The sequence below is a fragment of the Ovis canadensis genome, chromosome Y (genome assembly GCF_042477335.2).
Source record: "Ovis canadensis isolate MfBH-ARS-UI-01 breed Bighorn chromosome Y, ARS-UI_OviCan_v2, whole genome shotgun sequence".
Lineage (NCBI taxonomy): Eukaryota > Metazoa > Chordata > Mammalia > Artiodactyla > Bovidae > Ovis > Ovis canadensis.
This window is the reverse complement of record NC_091271.1, coordinates 7885769-7906211: the sequence shown is the minus strand read 5'-3', so window position 1 is coordinate 7906211 and position 20443 is coordinate 7885769. Positions and strand designations below refer to the sequence as shown.

At 38.9% G+C, this 20443-nt stretch overlaps 1 protein-coding gene across 6 annotated transcripts in view; it reads left to right on the top strand.

The window, feature by feature from the left end:
• The window catches only part of LOC138431429 (lysine-specific demethylase 6A-like), a 168922-nt gene that overhangs the window by 10549 nt on the left and 137930 nt on the right, over positions 1-20443 (top strand). For all 6 annotated transcript variants that reach the window (XM_069573578.1, XM_069573579.1, XM_069573575.1 and 3 more), the window contains exon 3: positions 17065-17173. In XM_069573578.1, the coding sequence (XP_069429679.1) occupies positions 17065-17173 (109 nt within the window). The remainder of the gene's footprint in view (positions 1-17064; positions 17174-20443) is intronic.

The following is a 20443-nucleotide window of genomic DNA, read 5'->3' as shown; positions in this document are numbered from 1 at the left end:
TTTCCAAGGAGTAAGCATCTTTTAATTTCAGGGCTGTAATCACCATCTGCAGTGATTTTGGAGCCCCCCAAAATAAAGTCAGCCACTGTTTCCACTGTTTCCCCATCTATTTCCCCTGAAGTGATGGGACCAGATACCATCTTGGATTTCTGAATCTTGAGCTTTAAGCCAACTTTTTCACTCTCCTCCTTGACTTTCATCAAGAGTTCCTCTTCAAAATGCTGCTGCTGCTGCTAAGTCGCTTAAGTTGAGTCCGACTCTCTGTGACTCCATGGACAACAGCCCACCAAGCTCCCCCGTCCCTGGGATTCTCCAGGCAAGAACACTGGAGTGGGTTGCCATTTCCTTCTCCAATGCATGAAAGTGAAAAGGGAAGGTGAAGTCGCTCAGTCGTGTCTGACTCTTAGCGACCCCATGACTGCAGCCTTCCAGACTCCTCCGTCCATGGTATTTTCCAGGCAAGAGTACTGGAGTGGGGTGCCTTTGCCTTCTCCGTCTTCAAAATGGGCCAAGCATTTGGCCCATTTATTGTTTAAGGCATGTGAGATGTTGGGGGTGGGAGGCAAATTAAACAGTTAAAAGAGGTAACTGAGGTTAAAGTTGTTATGCATATTTAATTCTGGTTTCTTTGCATTTTGTGATTGAGAGTCCTCTGTTTTTTCTAATACCAAAAGGGAGATCTTCTAAGAATGCTGTTTTCCTGTATAAGTATCCCTTACATTTACAACTGACAAGTTATATCCCATTTTCAGAAATACTGTTGTCTATGACTTGTCCAGAGTTTCATTTCAGAATAATCCTGTCTATGCCAAAGTGCCACTTTCTGCTACCTTTAATGGGAACTCACTTCAGTATTCTTGCCAGGACAATCCTGTGGATGGCAGAGCCGGGTCGGTTGCAGTCTGTGGGGGCGGCGCAAAGAGTTGGACATGACTGAGCGACTGAGTGCGCACGTTCTGCTCCGTTTCATTAATTCGAGCTTGTCCCCAGAATGTCAGTGAAGAAGGAAACTAAAGTGCTTTTAAAGTTTACAGTAAAGATGAGCTTAACAAATTAAAAGTTTGGGTAGTTTTTTCTTAGTAAGATAGTGTTTCTTGGGGATTGTTTTCTTGATTTAGAGCATCATGATGCAGTGTTTAATACTAATTTAAAAAGCATGATTTAAAATTAAGATATTAGCTCTTAGAAACATAAAAGATACTTTATTCTACTTTATTCTTGTTCCTCTTTGATCTTATTTGGTAGTAATATTTACCATACTTTCTTACCTTGCACTTTTTAAATGTGTACTCATTGGTCAGTTTAAGAAATTCTCTGACAAGAGTTTTGGAAAAGATACTTAGGAATATTTATTAATGGTCATCTTGGACTTATATGAAAAACTTTGGGCTATTTTATGATCCTGTATCTGTACCCCATTTTATTCTTTAAAAATGCACCTTAAATACTGTGTTGGTGGGTGCGCAGGAATATAGATTTCATACCTAGAAATGGCTCTTCTGAGTTTAAATCTTGAGGAATTATTTCCCATCTCCTTCCCACCCTTACCCCTTTTAAGACTGTTAAAAAAAAAAAGTCAGCTTTGGTCCAGTTTAATTCTTTCAGATATCCTTAACAAGTTTTGGTGTATATTCTGTTGGTGAAATTGAAATTTTGGGAATTTTTACTGTTTCTTATTTTAAATTTTCCCTTGAGTGCTTTTAGCTTTGACATCACATATTTTAGGACTTGTGTATGCATTCAGAACAGTTAGATTTTTGTGAATATTGATCATTTTATTGTGAAAGCTACCTCTTTGTCTTTAAATTTATTTATTTTGCCTGTAATTAATATAGTCACTTGACTCTTATATAGTTTCTGTTTGCATAGCTTCACCCTTCCCAACCATTTGCTTGGATTCAATGTGTGTCTTTTAAAAGACAACCTATAGTTGGCTTTTTAGCAAATCCAGCCTAGCATCTGTGACATTTATTTGGAATATATGTACTGTTCGCATTTACTCCCAACTTAAGAATGCCTACTCCTTTATTTGCTGTCTGTGTCTCATTTTTAGTATGTCTTCTTTGACTCTCTCTTACTATAAATTATAAAGTTCCTGTTACTTACTGTATGCTGTTTAATTCCTGTTTTTTTTTAAGCTATATCTTTAAAAAATTATTGAGGTAAAATTCACATACTATAAAATTTGCTGCTTTAATATTTTAAAATGGTGTGGTTCAGTGCTATTTGTACATTCAAAATGTGTGATTATACTATTATCGGATTTTGGGCATTGTCATCATCTCTAACCTAAAAAACCCCAGGAATTACTAACTGGGACCATCCTCTGTCTATTGCTTAAAAAACATAAAACAGGTCTTTTGTATCTGATTTCTTTCCATTATTATAAGGTTTTCAAAGTTTATGCGTGTTGTATCATCTATCTGTATTTTATTCCTATCTATGGCTGAGTCATTATTCGACCTCCTGTGAAAAGCCAGGGTATACCCGCATTTGGTATATTTTGGTTATTCATTCATTCTTTGATGGATATTCAGTTATTTCCAAGTTTTTGCCTGTTATAAATAGTTGGTCTCTCTTATCCTTGGTTTTGCTTCTCTGGTCCCAGTTATCCCCCTCTCCCTATCAGTTAAGTCATGTGCTATTTTAAGTAGCATGATCAAATCTCTCACCCTTCTGCTACCGCATGCCCTTGTGAACACCCTTGTCCAGTGTGTCCGTGCTGTATATTTCTACCTGTGCCTTAGTCCTTAGTGATGTTCTCAGCAGACTGACTGACTCAGTAATTTTGTTCCAGTTTCCCTTGTTTTACTAAATAATGGCCAAAAAGTAGAAGAGTAGTAATGTCATCAGTTTATAAGTCAGGCATAGTAAGAAAATATCTAAACTGAAGGGATTGTTTTGTACAAATTGGAAAAAAGTGAAACAGCTAGATAAAGTGAAAGATCATCATACAATCCTGTATTTAAACATGATTGCTTGCCGGGGTCCAGCCCCCACAGGATCCAGGGAAACCCAAAGGAGGAATGGCATCTGCAATTGCAATTGATTTAGAGAGAGAGATAGATAAGGAAAGAATGTTGTATATAAGAAAATAGAGGAGAGAAGAAAAGAGGCTGATGTTCCTTGGTTTATACAGAAAATCAATAAAGTCTCAAGACAAGAGACTTGCACCATCTACGTAAGGCCACAGGTGCCCTCCCTGTCTCCCGAGGGAGTGAAGATGCAGGGTGTCTTCCCATTCAGGTCTTAGAAACCCAGCCAAATAAGTAGACACAACAGACCTCGGTACTCCAGATGGGAACTAGCCTGGAAGAGAGAATGAGAGGAGGAAAATGATTGACATGAGGAGACCAAGCTGCTTCGATGTGCGGGATCCATAGCTTTATTTTCAAAAGGTACTTATATACCTTTTTTGTACATAGAGGGAAATGAAAGATGCAAGGTCATACAGAGTCAGCCCAACATTCCAGCAGTTTTACCCTAATCAAAACCAGGATTTTTCTGCATACCTGTTCCACAAATGATGTTGTATACAGTATCTTCTGGCCTTGGAGGCCTGTGAACATTTTATGACCCTCTTTTGATAAAGGGTGCTCAACCAGAAAACTTATTTTCCCTCAGAGTTTTTTTTTTTTCTTTATATTTCTAATCTATGTCAGCCTCAGAAAATGCCAAACAGAGTTACATTTCACAGCATAAAGGTGCAGTGAGTTACAAGAAAGAACCAATTAGCTCAAAAGTCTGATGTGGTTAATTTCAAGGCTACACTTGTTTTTCTTACATTCTCACTATGTTAACTAATGCATTCCCAGGTGCACAGTAGATAAGAGATATGGGAACTGAGCAACAAGCATTGGCCCAATAATGAAATCCTACACCAGCACTACTCTAATAACTTTTAACTCTTTCAAAGGCTCTACGTTTTAGGTTTTCCGTGCCTCTCACGGTTGGGAGGCTGTAAATAATCACATGCATAGCTATAAGAGTTTGGATATACCTGCCAAGCAAGCTAGAATGCTAACAGAGAGGGTTTGATTTGAAATATTCCTCTCATGTCTGGGAGACTTATTAGCTAATAGCCCTAAGTTGATTTTCTCCAGAGAAAGGTGGTTAGGGTTAGCCCCCTGTTAATGTCAGAGGAGTTGGTGAAAGTCATGAAATAGTAAAACAGATAGATTCTGGTTTTGGTGTAGATGCTCGAGAAAGCCTAGGGAGCCCCTTGAGTTCTGAAGCCTTAACAGTTCTCTTCCACATGACCTTGTCATGGGTGGGATCTCCTGTATCGGCTCCCAGCAATTGCTCATTAGAAACACATCTGGAGCTTTGGATGAAAAACACATCTGGAGCTTTTGGATGAAAAAAAGCAATGCCTGGACATTTGCATTTTTGAAATATTCTAAAATAATTCTGATAGGCATCTGGGTTTTGAAAAGGCATTATAGGCTTTTGATTGCATGGACTCCTGTAAATAGAATGTTAGCACATTTAATGTTGTCCCAGAGATCTCTGAGACTGTCTAATTCTTACCATTAATTTTTCTTTATTCTGCCCCTTGGCAGTTATTTCTGTCATTCTGTCTTACCCATTCTTCTACCTCAGTTTTTCTGCTATTGATTTTTTCCTAGAGTATTTTTAATTTTAATGACTGTGTTTATTATTTCTTACACATCTTGTTAAATGTATTAGATGTTTTTTATATTTTTCCATTCTATTTTTGACCTGTTGAAACTTCTTTATTACCATTATTCTAAATTCTTTTTCAAATACATTGCCTATTTCCTCATTTATTTGGTCTTGTAGTTTTTTGTCTTGCTCTTTCATTTGTAACTATTTTTTTAGATGGGTGGTACTGTGTTCCTGTCTCACTAGTTGTTTGGCCTGAGGTTTCCAGCAGTGAAGTTTGTGGACCGCTGGTTAGAGTTGGGTCAAATGTGTAGCTATGGAAGATGTCACTGTGATTAATATTCTTGGGGGCTGAGGTTCTGTTATCCCAACATTTCAGACTCAACGCTCGTGACTCAGAGGCTCAAATCTGGCCTCTAGCCTGTGAAGCTGGATTCTACAAAGCTGTAGGATGCAGAAAATGAAAAAAAAAAAAAAAAAGAAAAAGAAAAAGCAGAATAACTTCCAAAGAATAAAAGATACCAACTCCTGAAGGGTAAAGCCAGACTCAATAGCAAGAGAGAGAAGGGAAAAAAAAACCATATATATATATATATGTATATATATAAATGAGGGAGCAGAATAATAATGAGGATGAAAAAATAATAGAATAATTCTAGAAAATTAACAAATTGTAGGAAAAAAAAAGAATATGCATGAAACAACTACTGGAAGGTAAAATTGAACTCCACTAGTAGTAAATAGTAAAAACACTGAAAGAAAACCCCAAACACCAAAAGGCAAACAAAACTTAGGCTGTGAAGAGAGGCTTGGGTGAGGAACAGCTTAGATGGTACCAGTGTTCTGTTGGGAGTGGGGTTCTGACCCAGTACCCAAGCCTTCAGAGAGGACCCTGTTTAGGGTAGGGCCTCAGGCCCCACGCACCAAGAGGGCCTGTACAGTGCCTCCAGCTTTGGGGTATGAGAATAAGGCCAGGCCCCCAGGAGGCTCCCCAGGTCCTGGATGGGGGAACCACCAGTAGGATTCTTCTCTCCTTCACACGTGGAGGAACCCCTCCCTGGGCAGCCTTGCTCTGTCTCCACTGTAGGCTGAAGATGCCTTCAGAAGTGACTCTGAGGGACAGAGTAAGGTGGGGAGGTTGCTGAAGGGTGGAGGGGATCCCTGGAAGGAGGAAAAGTAGAGGGGGCTCCTGAGTAGCAGAGAGCCAAGTCCAGAGATCAGACAGAGCCCATGGATGTGGGCATATGTAGGACAGGGTCTCTGGAGGGAAGAGGAAATGAGAGAGTGGAGGGGGACCCTGGAGGGTAGAAGGGGACTCCAGGATGGCAGAGGCCTCAACCAGGAGAGAGGAGTGGTGGAGGACCCCTGGAGAGGGTCCTGGAAGGGGGTGTTGGAGGGTGGAGGGGGTCCCAAAGGTGGAAGTGATCCTGAAGGTGAAGGACAGAGGGCTTAGCCTGAGCACCTTACGAGATTCCCCAGGGCTGAGTGAGGATAGGAAGGGGACAGTAGGCAGTGCTTTGTTCTCAGAAGCCTGCAGGTACCTCCCAAAGCCCAGCCATCCATTTCCTTTTCCATCAGGAGCCTTCCTTCTCTCTCTCATTCACAGGATCTACTCAGATGGTGGGATTACTGAAGAATGTTGGGTGCCCCAGAGGGAAGAGGACTCCATCAGAGGGAGGAGAGGCCCTAGAACGCAGAGATCTAGGCCCTTGGGGCCCAGAAGGCTCCCCAGGATCAAGTGAAGGCAGAACCCCAGGGTCCCCACTGGATCTTTCTATCTCCTCAGAGATCCCTCCCCTTCCTGATGGAGCAAGGACTGCTACTCCCAGCACAAAGACTCTCCTCCTCCAGCAGACCCTCAGTTGATGGTCCCTAGGCCTTGAGCTTTCTCCATAACCCTCTGTCTGTTACCTGGTTTCCTCTGGGGCTCCTCCCATTAGCTGGTCCTCAGGAGGTCCCTGACCAGCAACTGGAAGGCATCCTAGACATGGGGAGACATGGACTCTTTGTCTTCCTTTTGCTGTTGCTATGCCCTCCAACAATAATCTTTTGATGTTCAGACTACCTTCATCTTGCTGCAGACTTCTGTGTAAACTGTTTCCTCCTCCTGCTTCTTGGAAACAGTACCTTCAGGGTTACTTGAGATGCTTTTTAAAAATTCCTACCAAATATAACTCAACTTTTAGTTTGTGACTGTTTTCTTTAGGTTGACAGTTTTGGCAGCCATCATGAAGAGACCCGGAGCAGATTTCTGTCCTCTGCCTGAACTCTATGAAAAACTAGAGCCTTGGTACCAGTATCCCCCTTGTGCCCATCTACCTCCTCAGGGTGTTTAGATGGATTTGAGTGAGTCTTTCCTGGTTCTCAGATCTCCCGTATTGGTAGAAAATGCTAAGTTTTATTTGGTGGAGCGAAAATGTTACCTTGAAACGTGTTTCAAGAAGATATACCTAGGTTGCTCACTTTTAATACTCAGTGGATTAATCTCTGTCAAAGGACTGGCAACGTTCTGCTTCAGCAGTGTCCCCTCAGTGTAAAGGTCTGAGTTTGGATACTAAGTGGTTAGCCTCATAGAGACAGGGAAGACTTTGCTTACTAAAACACTGAGTAAAATGGTACTGAATTGTTAACCCTAACCTATTGTTTTCCCTTGAATTGGCTGCCTTACTCAGTCCAGTTCAGTTCAGTTGCTCAGTTGTGTCCGACTCTTTGTGACCCCATGAGTCACAGCATGCCAGGCCTCCCTGTCCATCACCAACTCCTGAAGTTCACTCAAACTCTCGTCCATTGAGTCAGCGATGCCATCCAGCCATCTTGTCCTCTGTTGTCCCCTTTTCTTCCTACCCCCAATCCCTCCCAGCATCAGAGTCTTTTCCAGTGAGTCAGCTCTTCTCGTGAGGTGGCCAAAGTACTGGAGTTTCAGCTTTAGCATCAGTCCTTCCAAAGAACACCCAGGACTAGAATGGACTGGTTGGATCTCCTTGCAGTCCAAGGGACTCTCAAGAGTCTTCTCCAACACCACAGTTCAAAAGCATCAATTCCTCGGCTCAGCTTTTTTCACAGTCCAACTCTCACATCTGTACATGACCACTGAAAAAACCATAGCCTTGACTAGATGGACCTTTGTTGGCAAAGTAATGTCTCTGTTTTTCAATATGCTATGTAGGTTGCTCATAACTTTTCTTCCAAGGAGTAAGTGTCTTTTAATTTCATGGCTGCAATCACCACCTGCAGTGATTTTGGACCCCTCAAAATAAAGTCAGCCACTGTTTCCACTGTTTCCCCATCTATTTCCCATGAAGTGATGGGACCAGATGCCATGATCGTCGTTTTCTAAATGTTGAGCTTTAAGCCAACTTTTTCACTCTCCTCTTTGACTTTGATCAAGAGGCTTTTTAGTTCCTCTTTACTTTCTGCCATAAGGGTGTTGTCATCTGCCTATCTGTGGTTATTGATATTTCTCCCAGCAATCTTAATTCCAGCTTGTGCTTCATCCAGCCCAGCGTTTCTCATGATGTCCTCTACATGTAAGTGAAATAAGCAGGGTGACAATATACAGCCTTGACATACTCCTTTTCCTATTTGGAACCAGTCTGTTGTTCCATGTCCAGTTCAAACTGTTGCTTCTTGACCTGCATATAGGTTTCTCAAGAGGCAGGTCAGGTGGTCTGGTATTCCCATCTCTTTCAGAATTTTCCACAGTTTATTGTGATCCATAGAGTCAGAGGCTTTGGCATTCATTTGCTCAGTTGTGTGTGACTCTTTGCGACCCCACGGACCACAGCATGCCAGGCCTCCCTGTCCATCACCAACTCCCAGAGCTAACCCAAACTCGTGTCCATTGAGTCAGTGATGCCATCCAACCATCTCATCCTCTGTTGTCCCCTTCTCTTCTCACCTTCAGTCTTTCCCAGCATCAGGGTCCTTTCAGAAGAGACATACTTTTATCAGGTGGCCAAAGGACTGGAGTTTCAGCTTCAGCATTGGTCCTTCATCTTCATCATCAGTTATTTCAGCAATCAACTTTAATGTATTCCAGCTCTTTGTAAACTAAGTTTATTTTGCAATACCTGGTTCATATCTAATTTTTCAGTAAAGCCATGGGATCTTTAGTTTGCCTGGGTATGTCTGTGTGCACTTTATACATCTGAGGTGACTCTAAAAGAAGGGGTTGGCTACACACTCCAGTATTCTTGGGCTTCCTGATAGCTCAGTTGGTAAAGAATCCACCTGCAGTGCAGGAGATCTGGGTTTGATCCCAAGTTTGGGAACATTGCCTAGAGAAGGGAAGGGCTACCCACTTCAGTATTCTGGCCTTTAGAATTCAGAGTTGGACACGACTGAGTGACTTTCAATTTCACTTTCTGCTTCTTTAAGAAGTACTGTCTAAATTTATAAGAAGTTCTATTTAATGTTAGTAAAAATTGCTTAACATTTAAAATAGACCTTTCAAGATGACTTTCAGGCTCACAGGAACTGGGAAAGTCAATATTAATTTGATTCCTGATATTAATCAGAAATTAATTTTGTTTAAGTTTTTTAACTTTCTTGATGTAATTAATATAACATTTTAATATTAATGTTGCTGCTGCTGCTAAGTCGCTTCAGTTGTGTCCGACCCTGTGTGACCCCAGAGATGGCAGCCCACCAGGTTCCACTGTCCCTGGGATTCTCCAGGCAAGAACACTGGAAAGGGTTGCCATTTCCTTCTCCAATGCATGAAAGTGAAAAGTGAAAGAAGTCGCTTAGTCGTGTCTGACTCTTTGCAACCCCATGGACTGCAGTCTACCAGGCTCCTCCATCCGTGGGATTTTCTAGGCAAGAATACTGGAGTAGGGTGCCATTGCCTTCTCCAAGTTTAATGTACCTACATTTAATTAATAGGACCTTCTAAGTGTCTTGCAAGAAAGATAACTCAACATGATGAAACTTTAGAAGCAAATGAAATAAGAACTTTGAGATAAAAATCTTTAAAGTAGTTATATTTTAGAAATGTCTACTTAAAATGGTATTTCCAGATATTTGGTAACTTAAAGTTCTAGAGCTGCATTACTGTAAGTGATGGAAAGTTTGTTAATTAGATGAAAGAGACTGAGACATCAGTTATTAATCCAAAAAAACCAAAAGTATTTATGACTGTTAATGAAAATGTTTGATGTTGTCCTGAGATGTTTTCTATAAGAAATCAAATGATTTTAGAGATTATCACTGGTGTTTATTTTCACCAGTCTATAGAATGCCATTGTAAAGATAGTTCATAATTGCTTACTTCTTAGCTTTGCTAAAAATTAAGGTTTTAAGAGTTGAGGATTCTAATTTAAACATTTAATTAGAGCTATTGGGCATAGTACAGTAATGTTGCAGTACACAGTAAGAAATAGAATGTGTGTTTTCAGTAAAGAAGGTATGAGAAATGGAATTACATTTTATTGGGGAGGAAAGAAAAAAAAATGAGCTGGTTGATTTTATTTGGAAGGAAAATGAGAGGCAGGATGGATACAGAAAGTGATAAGAAATTGTGGAAAGAAATCCTGAGGAAAAGGTTTTTTGCATAGTCAGGATTAACTAAATTTACATTCAAGTTAACTAAATTGATTTTGTAATGTGAGCTACTGTAGGACTGAAATTTGATTTTTCTCATTAGAAGTGCTCCTATTTCATAATGAATTGTGTGTTTTGGACCATTAAATGATGTATATTTGTTTTCTTTTTTTTTTTTTTTCTGACTTTGGTTAATAAGTGTTTCAGTTGCCTATGACCCTGTTATGTTTAAACTGTTTTGCTATTTCTGACAGACTTCTCCAAAACCAGAATCTAACCAAAGCTAAGAACAATACTGCATAGGAACCTGAAATGTTGGGTCCATGATTCAGGGTAAATTGGAAATGGTCAAACAGATGGCAAAAGTGAATAGGGACATTTTAGTTATCAGTGAACTAAAATGGGCTGGAATGGGCAAATTTAATAACCATTTGATGACCACCTGTATCTACTTCTGTGGGCAAGAATCCCTTAGAAGAAATGGAGTAGCCCTCATAGTCAACAGAAGAGTCCAAAATGCAGTTCTTAGGTGCAGTTTCAAAAACAGCAGAATGATCTTTGTTCATTTCCAAGGCAAATCATTCAGTATCAAAGTAATACAAGTCTGTGCCCCAACCACTAATGCTGAAGAAACATTGAAAATTCTATAAAGACCTGCAAGACCTTCCAGAACTAACACCAAAATGGATGTCCTTTTCCTCATAAGGGACTGGAATGCAAAAGTAGGAACTGGGGAGATACCAGGAGTAACAGGAAGTTTGGCCATGGGGTACAAAATGAAGCAGGGAAGAGGGTACTAGAGTTTTACCAAAAGAACTCTCTGGTAATAGCAAATACCCTCTACAACGCAAGAAGTGACTCTGCACATGGACATTACCAGATGGTCAATACTGAAATCAGATTGATTATGTTCTTTACAGCTGAAGATGGAGAAACTGTATATAGTCAGCGAAAACAAAACCAGGAGCATACCATGGTTCAGATCATGAACTTCTTATTGCTAAACTCAGATTTAAATTGAAAAAAGTAGGGAAAACCACTAGATCATTCAGGTATGACATAAATCCCTAATGATTATACAGTGGAAGTGACAGATTTAAGGGATTAGATATGATAGACAGATGCCTGAAGAACTATGGACCAAGGTTTGTGACGCTGTACAGGAGGCAATGATCAAGACCATCCTCAAGAAAAAGAAATGCAAAAAGGCAAAATGGTTGTCCTAGGAGGACTTACAAATAGCTGAGAAAAGAGAAACTAAAGGCAAAGGAGAGAAAGAAAGATATACCCACTTGAATACAGAGTTCCAAAGAGTAGCAAGGAGAGATAAGAAAGCCTTCCTCAGTGATCAAGGCAAAGAAATAGAGGAAAACAATAGAATGAGAAAGGCTAGAGAAAGGTCTCTTAAAGAAAATCAGAGATAGCAAGGGAACATTTCATGCAAAGTTAGGCACAATGAAGAACAGAAACGGTATGGATCTAACAGAAGCAGAAGATATTAAGAAGAGGTGGCAAGAGTACACAGAATACGAAAAAGATTTTCATACCCAGATAATCATAATGGTGTGATCATTCACCTAGACCCAGACATCCTGGAATGCGAAGTCAAGTGGGCCTTAGGAAGCATCACTGTGAACAAAGTTAGTGGAGGTGATGGAATTCCAGTTGAACTATTTCAAATCCTGAAAGATGATGCTGTGAAAGTGCTGCACTCAAATGCCAGCAAATATGGATAACTCAGCAGTGGCCACAGGACTGGAAAAGGTCAGTTTTCATCCGCTCTCTAAGAAAGATAATGCCAAAGAATGCTCCAACCACTGCACAATTGCACTCATCTCACACACTAGCAAAGAAATGCTCGAAATTCTCCAAGCTAATCTTCAACAGTTCTTAACAAAACTCCAAGCCAGTTCTTCAGCTGAGAATTTCCAGCTTTTCAAGCTGGATTTAGAAAAAGCACAGGAAACAGGGATCAAATTGCCAATCTCCATTGGATCATCAAAAAAGTAAGAGAGTTCCAGGAAAAATCCAATTCTAATTTATTGACTATGCCAAAGCCTTTGACTTTGTGGATCACAACAAACTGGAAAATTCTTCAAGAAATGGGGATACCAGACCACCTGTCCTGCCTCCTGAGAAATCTATATGCAGATCAAGAAGCAACAGTAAGAACCAGACATGGAACTGGTTCAAAATTGGGAAAGGAGTATGTTAAGGATGTATATTGACACCCTGTTTATTTAACTTATGCAGGGTACATCATGTGAAATTCTGACCTGGATGAAACACAAGCTAGAATCAAGATTTTCAGGAGAACTATCAATAACCTCAGATGTGCAGATGACACCACTCTTATGGCAGAAGGCAAAGAAGAGCTAAAGAGCCTTTTGATGAAGGTGAAAGAGGAGAGAGTGAAAAAGTTGGCTTAAACTAAGCATTCAGAAAACTAAGATCATGGTATCCGGTCCCATCACTTCATGGCAAACCAGTGGGGAAACGAGACAGTGACAGCCTTTATCTTTTGGACTCCAAAATCACTGTATGTGGTGACTGCAGCAATGAAATTAAAACCACTTGCTCCTTGGGAGAAATGTTATAACAAACCTAGACAGCAATGTCCATCTAGTCAAAGCTATGGTTTTTCCAGTAGTTACGTATGGATGTGAGATTTGGACTATAAAGAAAGCTGAGCGCCAAAGAATTGATACTTTCAAACTATGGTGTTGGAGAAGATTGTTGACAGTTTCTTGGACTGCAAGGAGATCCAGCCAGTCAGTGCTAAAGGAAATCAGTCCTGAATATTTATTTGAAGCACTAATGCTGAACCTGAAACCTCGATACTCTGGCCGCCAGATGCAAACACCTGACTCCTTGTAAAAGATCCTGATGCTGAGGAAGATTGAAGGGAGGAGGTGAAGGGGATGGCAGAGAATGAGATGGTTTGATGGCATCACTGATTGGATGGACATGAGTTTGAGCAAACTATGGGGACTGGTGGTTTCCATGAGAAACTGAAATGAAATCTGGTATGGATGCTTCAAAGAAACATTTGTGAGACATCTTAGATATATTAAGCTATGTTTTTGGTGTTTTAAATTTGAAACATTATCAGGATTAGAGAGGTAAACTTTAGATTGTTTATGGATATGTATCATTAATATGTATTCAGTTCAGTTCAGTCGCTCAGTCGTGTCCAACTCTTCGCGATCCCATGAATTGTAGCACGCCAGGCCTCCCTGTCCATCACCGTCTCCTGGAGTTCACTCAGACTCACGTCCATTGAGTCCAAGATGCTATCCAGCCATCTCATCCTCGGTCGTCCCCTTCTTCTCCTGCCCCCAATCCCTCCCAGCATCAGAGTCTTTTCCAATGAGTCAGCTCTTCGCATGAGGTGGCCAAAGTACTGGCGCTTCAGCTTTAGCATCATTCCTTCCAAAGAAATCCCAGGGTTGATGTCCTTCAGAATGGACTGGTTGGATCTCCTTGCAGTCCAAGGGACTCTCAAGAGTCTTCTCCAACACCACAGTTCAAAAGCATCAATTCTTCAGTGCTCAGCCTTCTTCACAGTCCAACTCTCACACCCATACATGACCACAGGAAAAACCATAGCCTTGACTAGACGGACCTTAGTCGGCAATTAATGTGTACGCATAAGCATTAGTATATTAATGATAACCCAAAATTTTACATGAAATCTGTAATATGTGATATCATGAAATAATGTTATAAAGTTACTAGTCATAACTTTATCAATCATCTGATAAAGTTATCATAATTCAAGTTATCATGTTGAAATTCTATGTTATAGAAACAATCAGTTTCCTAATTGCATTGTCCTCAAATCTTTAGCCTATAATTTTAAATTTTGTCCTTTATAGATTATCATAAATTTACATTGTCTTTACAAAATTATTTTCAAAAAGACTATTAAAAGAATTTTCAAACGTGTTTCTGATAGCCTTTAGGTAATACCACTGAATTCAGTAACAGTGACTATCTGTTAATGAAAAGTTCTGATTACTTCATGTGGGTCAACAGGAATACATTACATGGGACTGAATGAACTGATAAATATGACATAACTTTTGACTTTTGAAAACAACAGTTAAAGGTACTTTTCAGTTAAGTTTTTTCTGTTACACTATGACCTATAATAAGTTGATAAAGTCTACCTCTGTAAACAAAGATGAAACATTGCCCTATTTTTCTGCCTGATCCTGCCAAAATCTGACTTATCCAGCTAACTGTGCTTTGGACTTGATGGTTTACTAGACTTGAATTCCAACTAGTTATACTAATTTTAATTTGTTTTCCTAGTTTTCTTTGTATACCAGTTTATTTATAATCTAGTTTTAGTTTGTTCTCTTTTTCAAATTGTTTTTGTCTTTTTCTCTCTGTTGCTTTAAAAGTTTGTCAGTGTTATAAGCTACTTCATCTTATAAGATTGTTGTCTCTTGTCTCTTAAGATTGTTGGAGGTGTAACCCTGCCTCCAGCAAATGTGTTGGTGACCAGGCAACTTAAAGTTATTTATCAAAGATATGGTTCTGTATACAATTGATAATTATATAGTTGATTCCATGTATGGGAAGAAGCAAAATAGAAAATATCTCCTGGATCTTAATAGATTAGAAGGTGTAGGATACAGAGAATCTTTGATTACTTACCAATGGGCCTAATCCAGAAGTTAACACCTGGAGTGACATAGCAATAGAACTTCTTATTTGTGTGATCTGGGAAGAACCTCCCAGCACCATGGAACAAAAAATGGTCATGAAATGTCTCCCAAATTGGCTGAAGTTTTTATCACAGGGAGGGACTATGGTAAGGAGTATTTCCTTCCAAATCAGTACACATGGATATCACAACTATTAGGGATTCCACCCTCCGAATGTTAATTTCTAAGCCCAGAAAGAACAATGTGTGCTATTCAGCAGCCAGCTGTGGGCTGCCATTACTCCCTGCATGAAAAAGGAACTAAGGTTGTGAATAATCAAATCAAAGGATGCTAGTCAGTGATTGATTTCTATAAGCCCAGGTTCTTGGGTTTTCTCATACGTAGAAAAGGGCTAAATTCCTTAACTTGAGACAGCTGATTTTCCTTAGTTAAGAATAATCTTTTGATGTTCAGACTACCTGCCCCTTGTTGCAAACTTCTGTTTAACCTGACTCCTCTCCCTAAAACGGAACTCTCATATTTTAGGTTTTGACAATTTTTTAAGTTGACAGAGGCTTGAAATTTTTTATTTTCACTTTCTAGTGATTTCTGGAACCTAAGAAAAGATTCAGATTTTTAATTGTTTTCAGTGATTTGAGGTCCTAAAAGCCAAGTGGTATGGCCAAAAAGAAAAAGGAAAAAAAGAAGATGGTGGGTAGTCGTTCTGGTTTATACATAGTTTTGCCTAAACTTTATGTAAATAGGGTATCTTGTCTTGCAAGTGTTACCATGAACACTGGAGGAAGGGAGTTATTTATTTCTGTCTTTAAATAAAGCAGATGTGGTATGTGTGTTTGGTAGTCATAGGTTAGACTATTTAATTCCCAACTAGGGATTGACCCTGAGTAATGGCAGTGAAAGTGTGGAAACCTAACCTCTGGATCATTATGGAATTGCCACCCCATCCCCCATATCTTAATGTATGAATAAATTTTCCCACAATTTATGACAACTCTGCAGAACATTGTTCTTTACGCAGATACTCCAGGATACTGTTCTTTCTGATATTTTAATAAAATCTTAATTTCTTCTATCTGCAGACTTCTGACAGTTTTTTTTTTTTTAAGAGATTCTTTAAGTGTAATCTTTTTCTCTAATAAAAGCTTGAAAGATGTCTGTGGTAGGAGGTGAGATAATATTTGAGTTATATGTTGGAAATATGTGAGAAGCATTAGTAAGAAAATATATGATGTATTTGCCTGAAAAACTACACAACATCATGTATGGTACTCTAAAGTGTAACATTTCTTTGCAGAAATACCTGAGATAGTAGCTATTGTTGAGCAGCTTTATCCAATAGAAATGTAGTAAAGCACAGAATTTTAATTCCTCATATGATTTTTAAATTTGGTAACTATTAACTAGTAAAGAGGAACATGAAATTGAATAATATATTTAACTTAATGATCAACATAAAATTGTTAGTAAATGTATCAGTCTTTTGTATGCCGTCTTTGTAATTTGTTGTGCAATTTACAGTTATAGCACATCTCAATTTGGACTTGCCACATTTCAATGTAGTTAATGGCTCCTGAAATTTTAGTAAAGTTCTTTCTGCTTGTGTTCATTTGAGTGTAGTTCAGTTACGTGCATAAGGATTGAAGTTATAATTTAGATTGGAAACTAACAGTCATTAAAGGAACTTCTAAATTATCTTACTTGGCAGGTCTTATTCTCCTTTTTTTCATATGGGACAGCTTTGAATCATAATAAAAACTTGAATCATAAGTGATGGCTCTGCTAAGTAATTAGAAAGCTATTTCTTCTAATTTCTTTTTCTACAATATTTATTTATTATTTATTTACTTGGCTGCATTGAGTCTTAGTTGTGGCATGAAGAAGCTTTTGTTGAGAAGCGTGTGCTTCTCCATAGTTGTGGCACACGGACTCAGTAGTTGCAGAGCTTGGTGTTAGTTGCTCCACAGCATGTGGAATCTTTGTTTTCCTACTAGGGATTGAATCCTATATCTGAGAATTTGCAGGTGGATTTTTAACCACTGGGACCATCAGGGAAGTCCCACTTTCTTCTAATTTCTGGAATATTTGAATTCTCAGTCTTGATGGAAATAACACTGTTTGATTTTTTGAGTACTCTCACAAAGTATCTATCTGTTCTCTCAGAAAGCATGCAGTTAGGATTTTGCTTTTTTCTTAATACTTATTTATAATTTCTTTTTTCTAGGCTGTTTGCTGCTATGAGTCTCTAATCTTAAAAGCTGAAGGAAAAGTGGAGTCTGAATTCTTTTGTCAGTTAGGTCACTTCAACCTTTTATTGGAAGATTATCCAAAAGGTAATTTTTTCATTTTTATTATTTCTGCTTCATTTGCAACATAGAAAAATGCAGTTGTTTTTACTTTTTATCAGTGTACTTAAAACTGTACTGTAGTTTCTTCTAAGCTCATAAAGGGGCTTCCCAGGTGGTGCTATTGGTAAACAACCTGCTTGCCAATGCACATCTCCTAGATGTGAGAGAGAGATGCAAGTGTGATCCCTGGGTAGGGAATCAAACCTTGACACTCTAGAGAAGGAAATGGCAATCTACTCCTGTATTTTTGCCTGGATAGTCCCGTGGAGAGGGGAGCTTGGTAGACTGTAGTCCATAGGGTTGCAAGGAGTCAGACAAGACTAAAGTGACTTAGCTTGCACACATGCAAGCTCATAAACAAAAGAAACACAGAAAAAAAAAAGTAGAGTGGATGGAAATGTCAAGATTTTATGTAATTTCATGTAAACATTAAATGAATTTGATCACTCTGCAAAACCTGTAATATACATTTGCATTGCTGCTTTCCTTGCCCTTGTGAAAATGTGATGTTTAAAACCTCATCACATTAGAAAAAGATGCTGTTTGGTATTTTCATCTATACATGGAAATGGGAAACTTTATGAAAGAGTTACCCTGAAGTGCTTTCAAACACCATCAAATAATTTTCCAGTTCTCAGTATTGTTCTATAAATTTTACTCAAATTTTAACACTGTTTACTTAGAAATAGCTTAGATCCCATAAGGAAAAAGATTTAGTTCCCCAAGACTGCTCTTCTCAGAAGTGAGTTGTATTTAGGTTGTCATGTATCTTCCTGCTCATCCAGCTATAAGACAGTTTCCCAAACCCCCTTCTTGAGTTTGGTTAATTTTTAGAATGACTCACCAGCTCAGGGAAACATTAATTAATTTACTATAAGGAATGTTGTAAAGGATGCAAATGAAAAGGAAAATGAAGGGGTACAGAGATGAGATCTGAAAGTTTTCTAAGCTTAGGAACTTCTATCCCTAAGGAACTGGGTTGAAATAATCAAATCTCACTTTTCAGGAATTTATTGTAGCACTTATTCTGCATCCTTTCTCCTCCCTACCTAACATCACACTGAGAATTGCTAAGGTTTCCTTATAAGTCCTCTCTTCAGCATTAAGTGAACCTAAGGGAGCACTTAAGAAAAATAAAAACACTTCATTCAGGGCTTTCCAAATATTTTTGGAGCTCTCTATCACAAACAGAGCTTACACGAAATATATTTTATTATTTCACAAACAAAAATAGCATTTCTCATTTTTGCTCTTGATTTGTAAAGTTTTCTACTTAAGTTAGAAAATATTTGAAAATCTGACATTATCCATGACATTGTATGGTAATAACCCTCTCCAGTTTTCTTGGGCTTCCCTTGTGTCTCAGCTGGTAAATAATTGCCTGCAGTGCAGGAGAATGATAATCTCTTAAGTTCTGACTGGGACCGAAAAAAATACACAACCTGAAAATGTAGAGTTGTGTTTTATTTGGTGAACAAAACTGAAGACTTGGGCTCAGGACACAGCACCACAGATAATTCTGAGGGATTGTTCCACAGAGATAAGACAGGGCCTGGTTATATAGAAATTTTTACAACAAAGACCAGGTGTTCAGAGTATCAAAAGATTAATGGTATGAAATTAGTTTCTCTTTCCGATTTATTTTGTTCAGTATGATAGTCTGTTGGTCCATGCATATTGCTACAAGTGGCATTTCATTCTTTTTTATGGCTAGATAATATTCCATTCCACATATATATGTATATACACACCACATCTTTATTTATCTGTCAGTGGACAGTTAGGGTACTTCCACATCCTGGCTATTGTAAATAGCGTTGCATTGAACATTGTGTTACATGTGTCTTTTTGGCCTGTAGTTTTTGTCTTCTGAATATATATGCCTAGGATTGGTATTGCTGGATCATATGATGACTGGTTTACTAGGGAAACACCATACTGTTTTTTATAGTGGCTGCACCATCTTACATTCCCACTAACAGTGTAGAAGCGTTCCCTTTTCTTTACATCCTCTCCATCATTTATTGTTTGTAAACTTTTGATGATGGCCACTGTGACTGATGTGAGGTTATATCTCACTGTAGTTTTGATTTCATGTCTATGAAATGCTCATCAGTGATGATCATCTTTTTATGTGTTTTTTGACCAAAATGATTACTGTTAGTTAAAGAAATCCAAAAATCTCAAAGAATTCAGCATTTTTCTGTTTGGAAAGATGCAAAGTCTGGGCTCATTGAAATCATATGCACTTTTCATATGCCCTTCCACTATCGAGGGCTAATTACAGTGCTTGTCATCATTGGTCCCTTCAGTGTGCCCTGTGGGGAGAGGAGTGGCCATAGTAGTTGACTAGTTAATACCATCTGTTGACTGGTTAAATCCTGCCTTATCAAAAGTTCTCTCAGGGCTCAGCATCAAGGCAGCTTTATTGTGATGACTTGACGACAGCAACATCCTTTGTTTACTGCTTTAGTAAGTTGCATTTTTAGCTTGCAGCACCTTTAAGTAAAACAGGATTTTCACTGATTTGTAATATTTTTCTTCTCAGAAATAGGTGAAGATAAATAACCTGAGGGAATCTTTTATATTTGAGTGCCATCCTTCTAAGATGTGTGCATACTTCCCTGTTGCTCAAAACAGTTATTTACTTAGTAAGTTAAAAGCACCTTGAAAAATGCTTTGCCCTTCCTAAAAGCAACAACAGCAGATGCCTATACCAAATAAGAGCTGTCTTAAGCAAGGATATGTTAACCTTTTGATAGTCATAAACACCTTGATATATAGAGAAGATAGACATTTTTTGATTGTCAGCAAATGTGTTTAGTGGAAATAACAATTGGCTAAAGTAAGTTGTTAGTGCTATGAGGCATCAATGCTTTCAGTTCACTTCAGATGCTCAGTCATGTCCAACTGTGCGACCCCACAGACTGCTCCATGGCAGGCTTCCCTGTCTATCACCATCTTCTGGAGCTTGCTCAAACACATGTCCATCAAGTTGGTGGTGCCATCCAACCATCTCATCCTCTGTTGTCCCCTTCTCCTCCTGCCTTCAATCTTTCCCAGCATCAAGGTCTGTTCCAGTGAGTTAGTTCTTCCCATCATGTGGCCAAAGTATTGGAGTTTCACCTTTAGCATCAGTCCTTCCAGTGATTATTTAGGACTGATCTCCTTTAGGATGGACTGGTTGGATCTTCTTACAGTCTAAGGGAATCTCAATAGTCCTTTCCAACACCACAGTTCAAAAGCGTCAGTTCT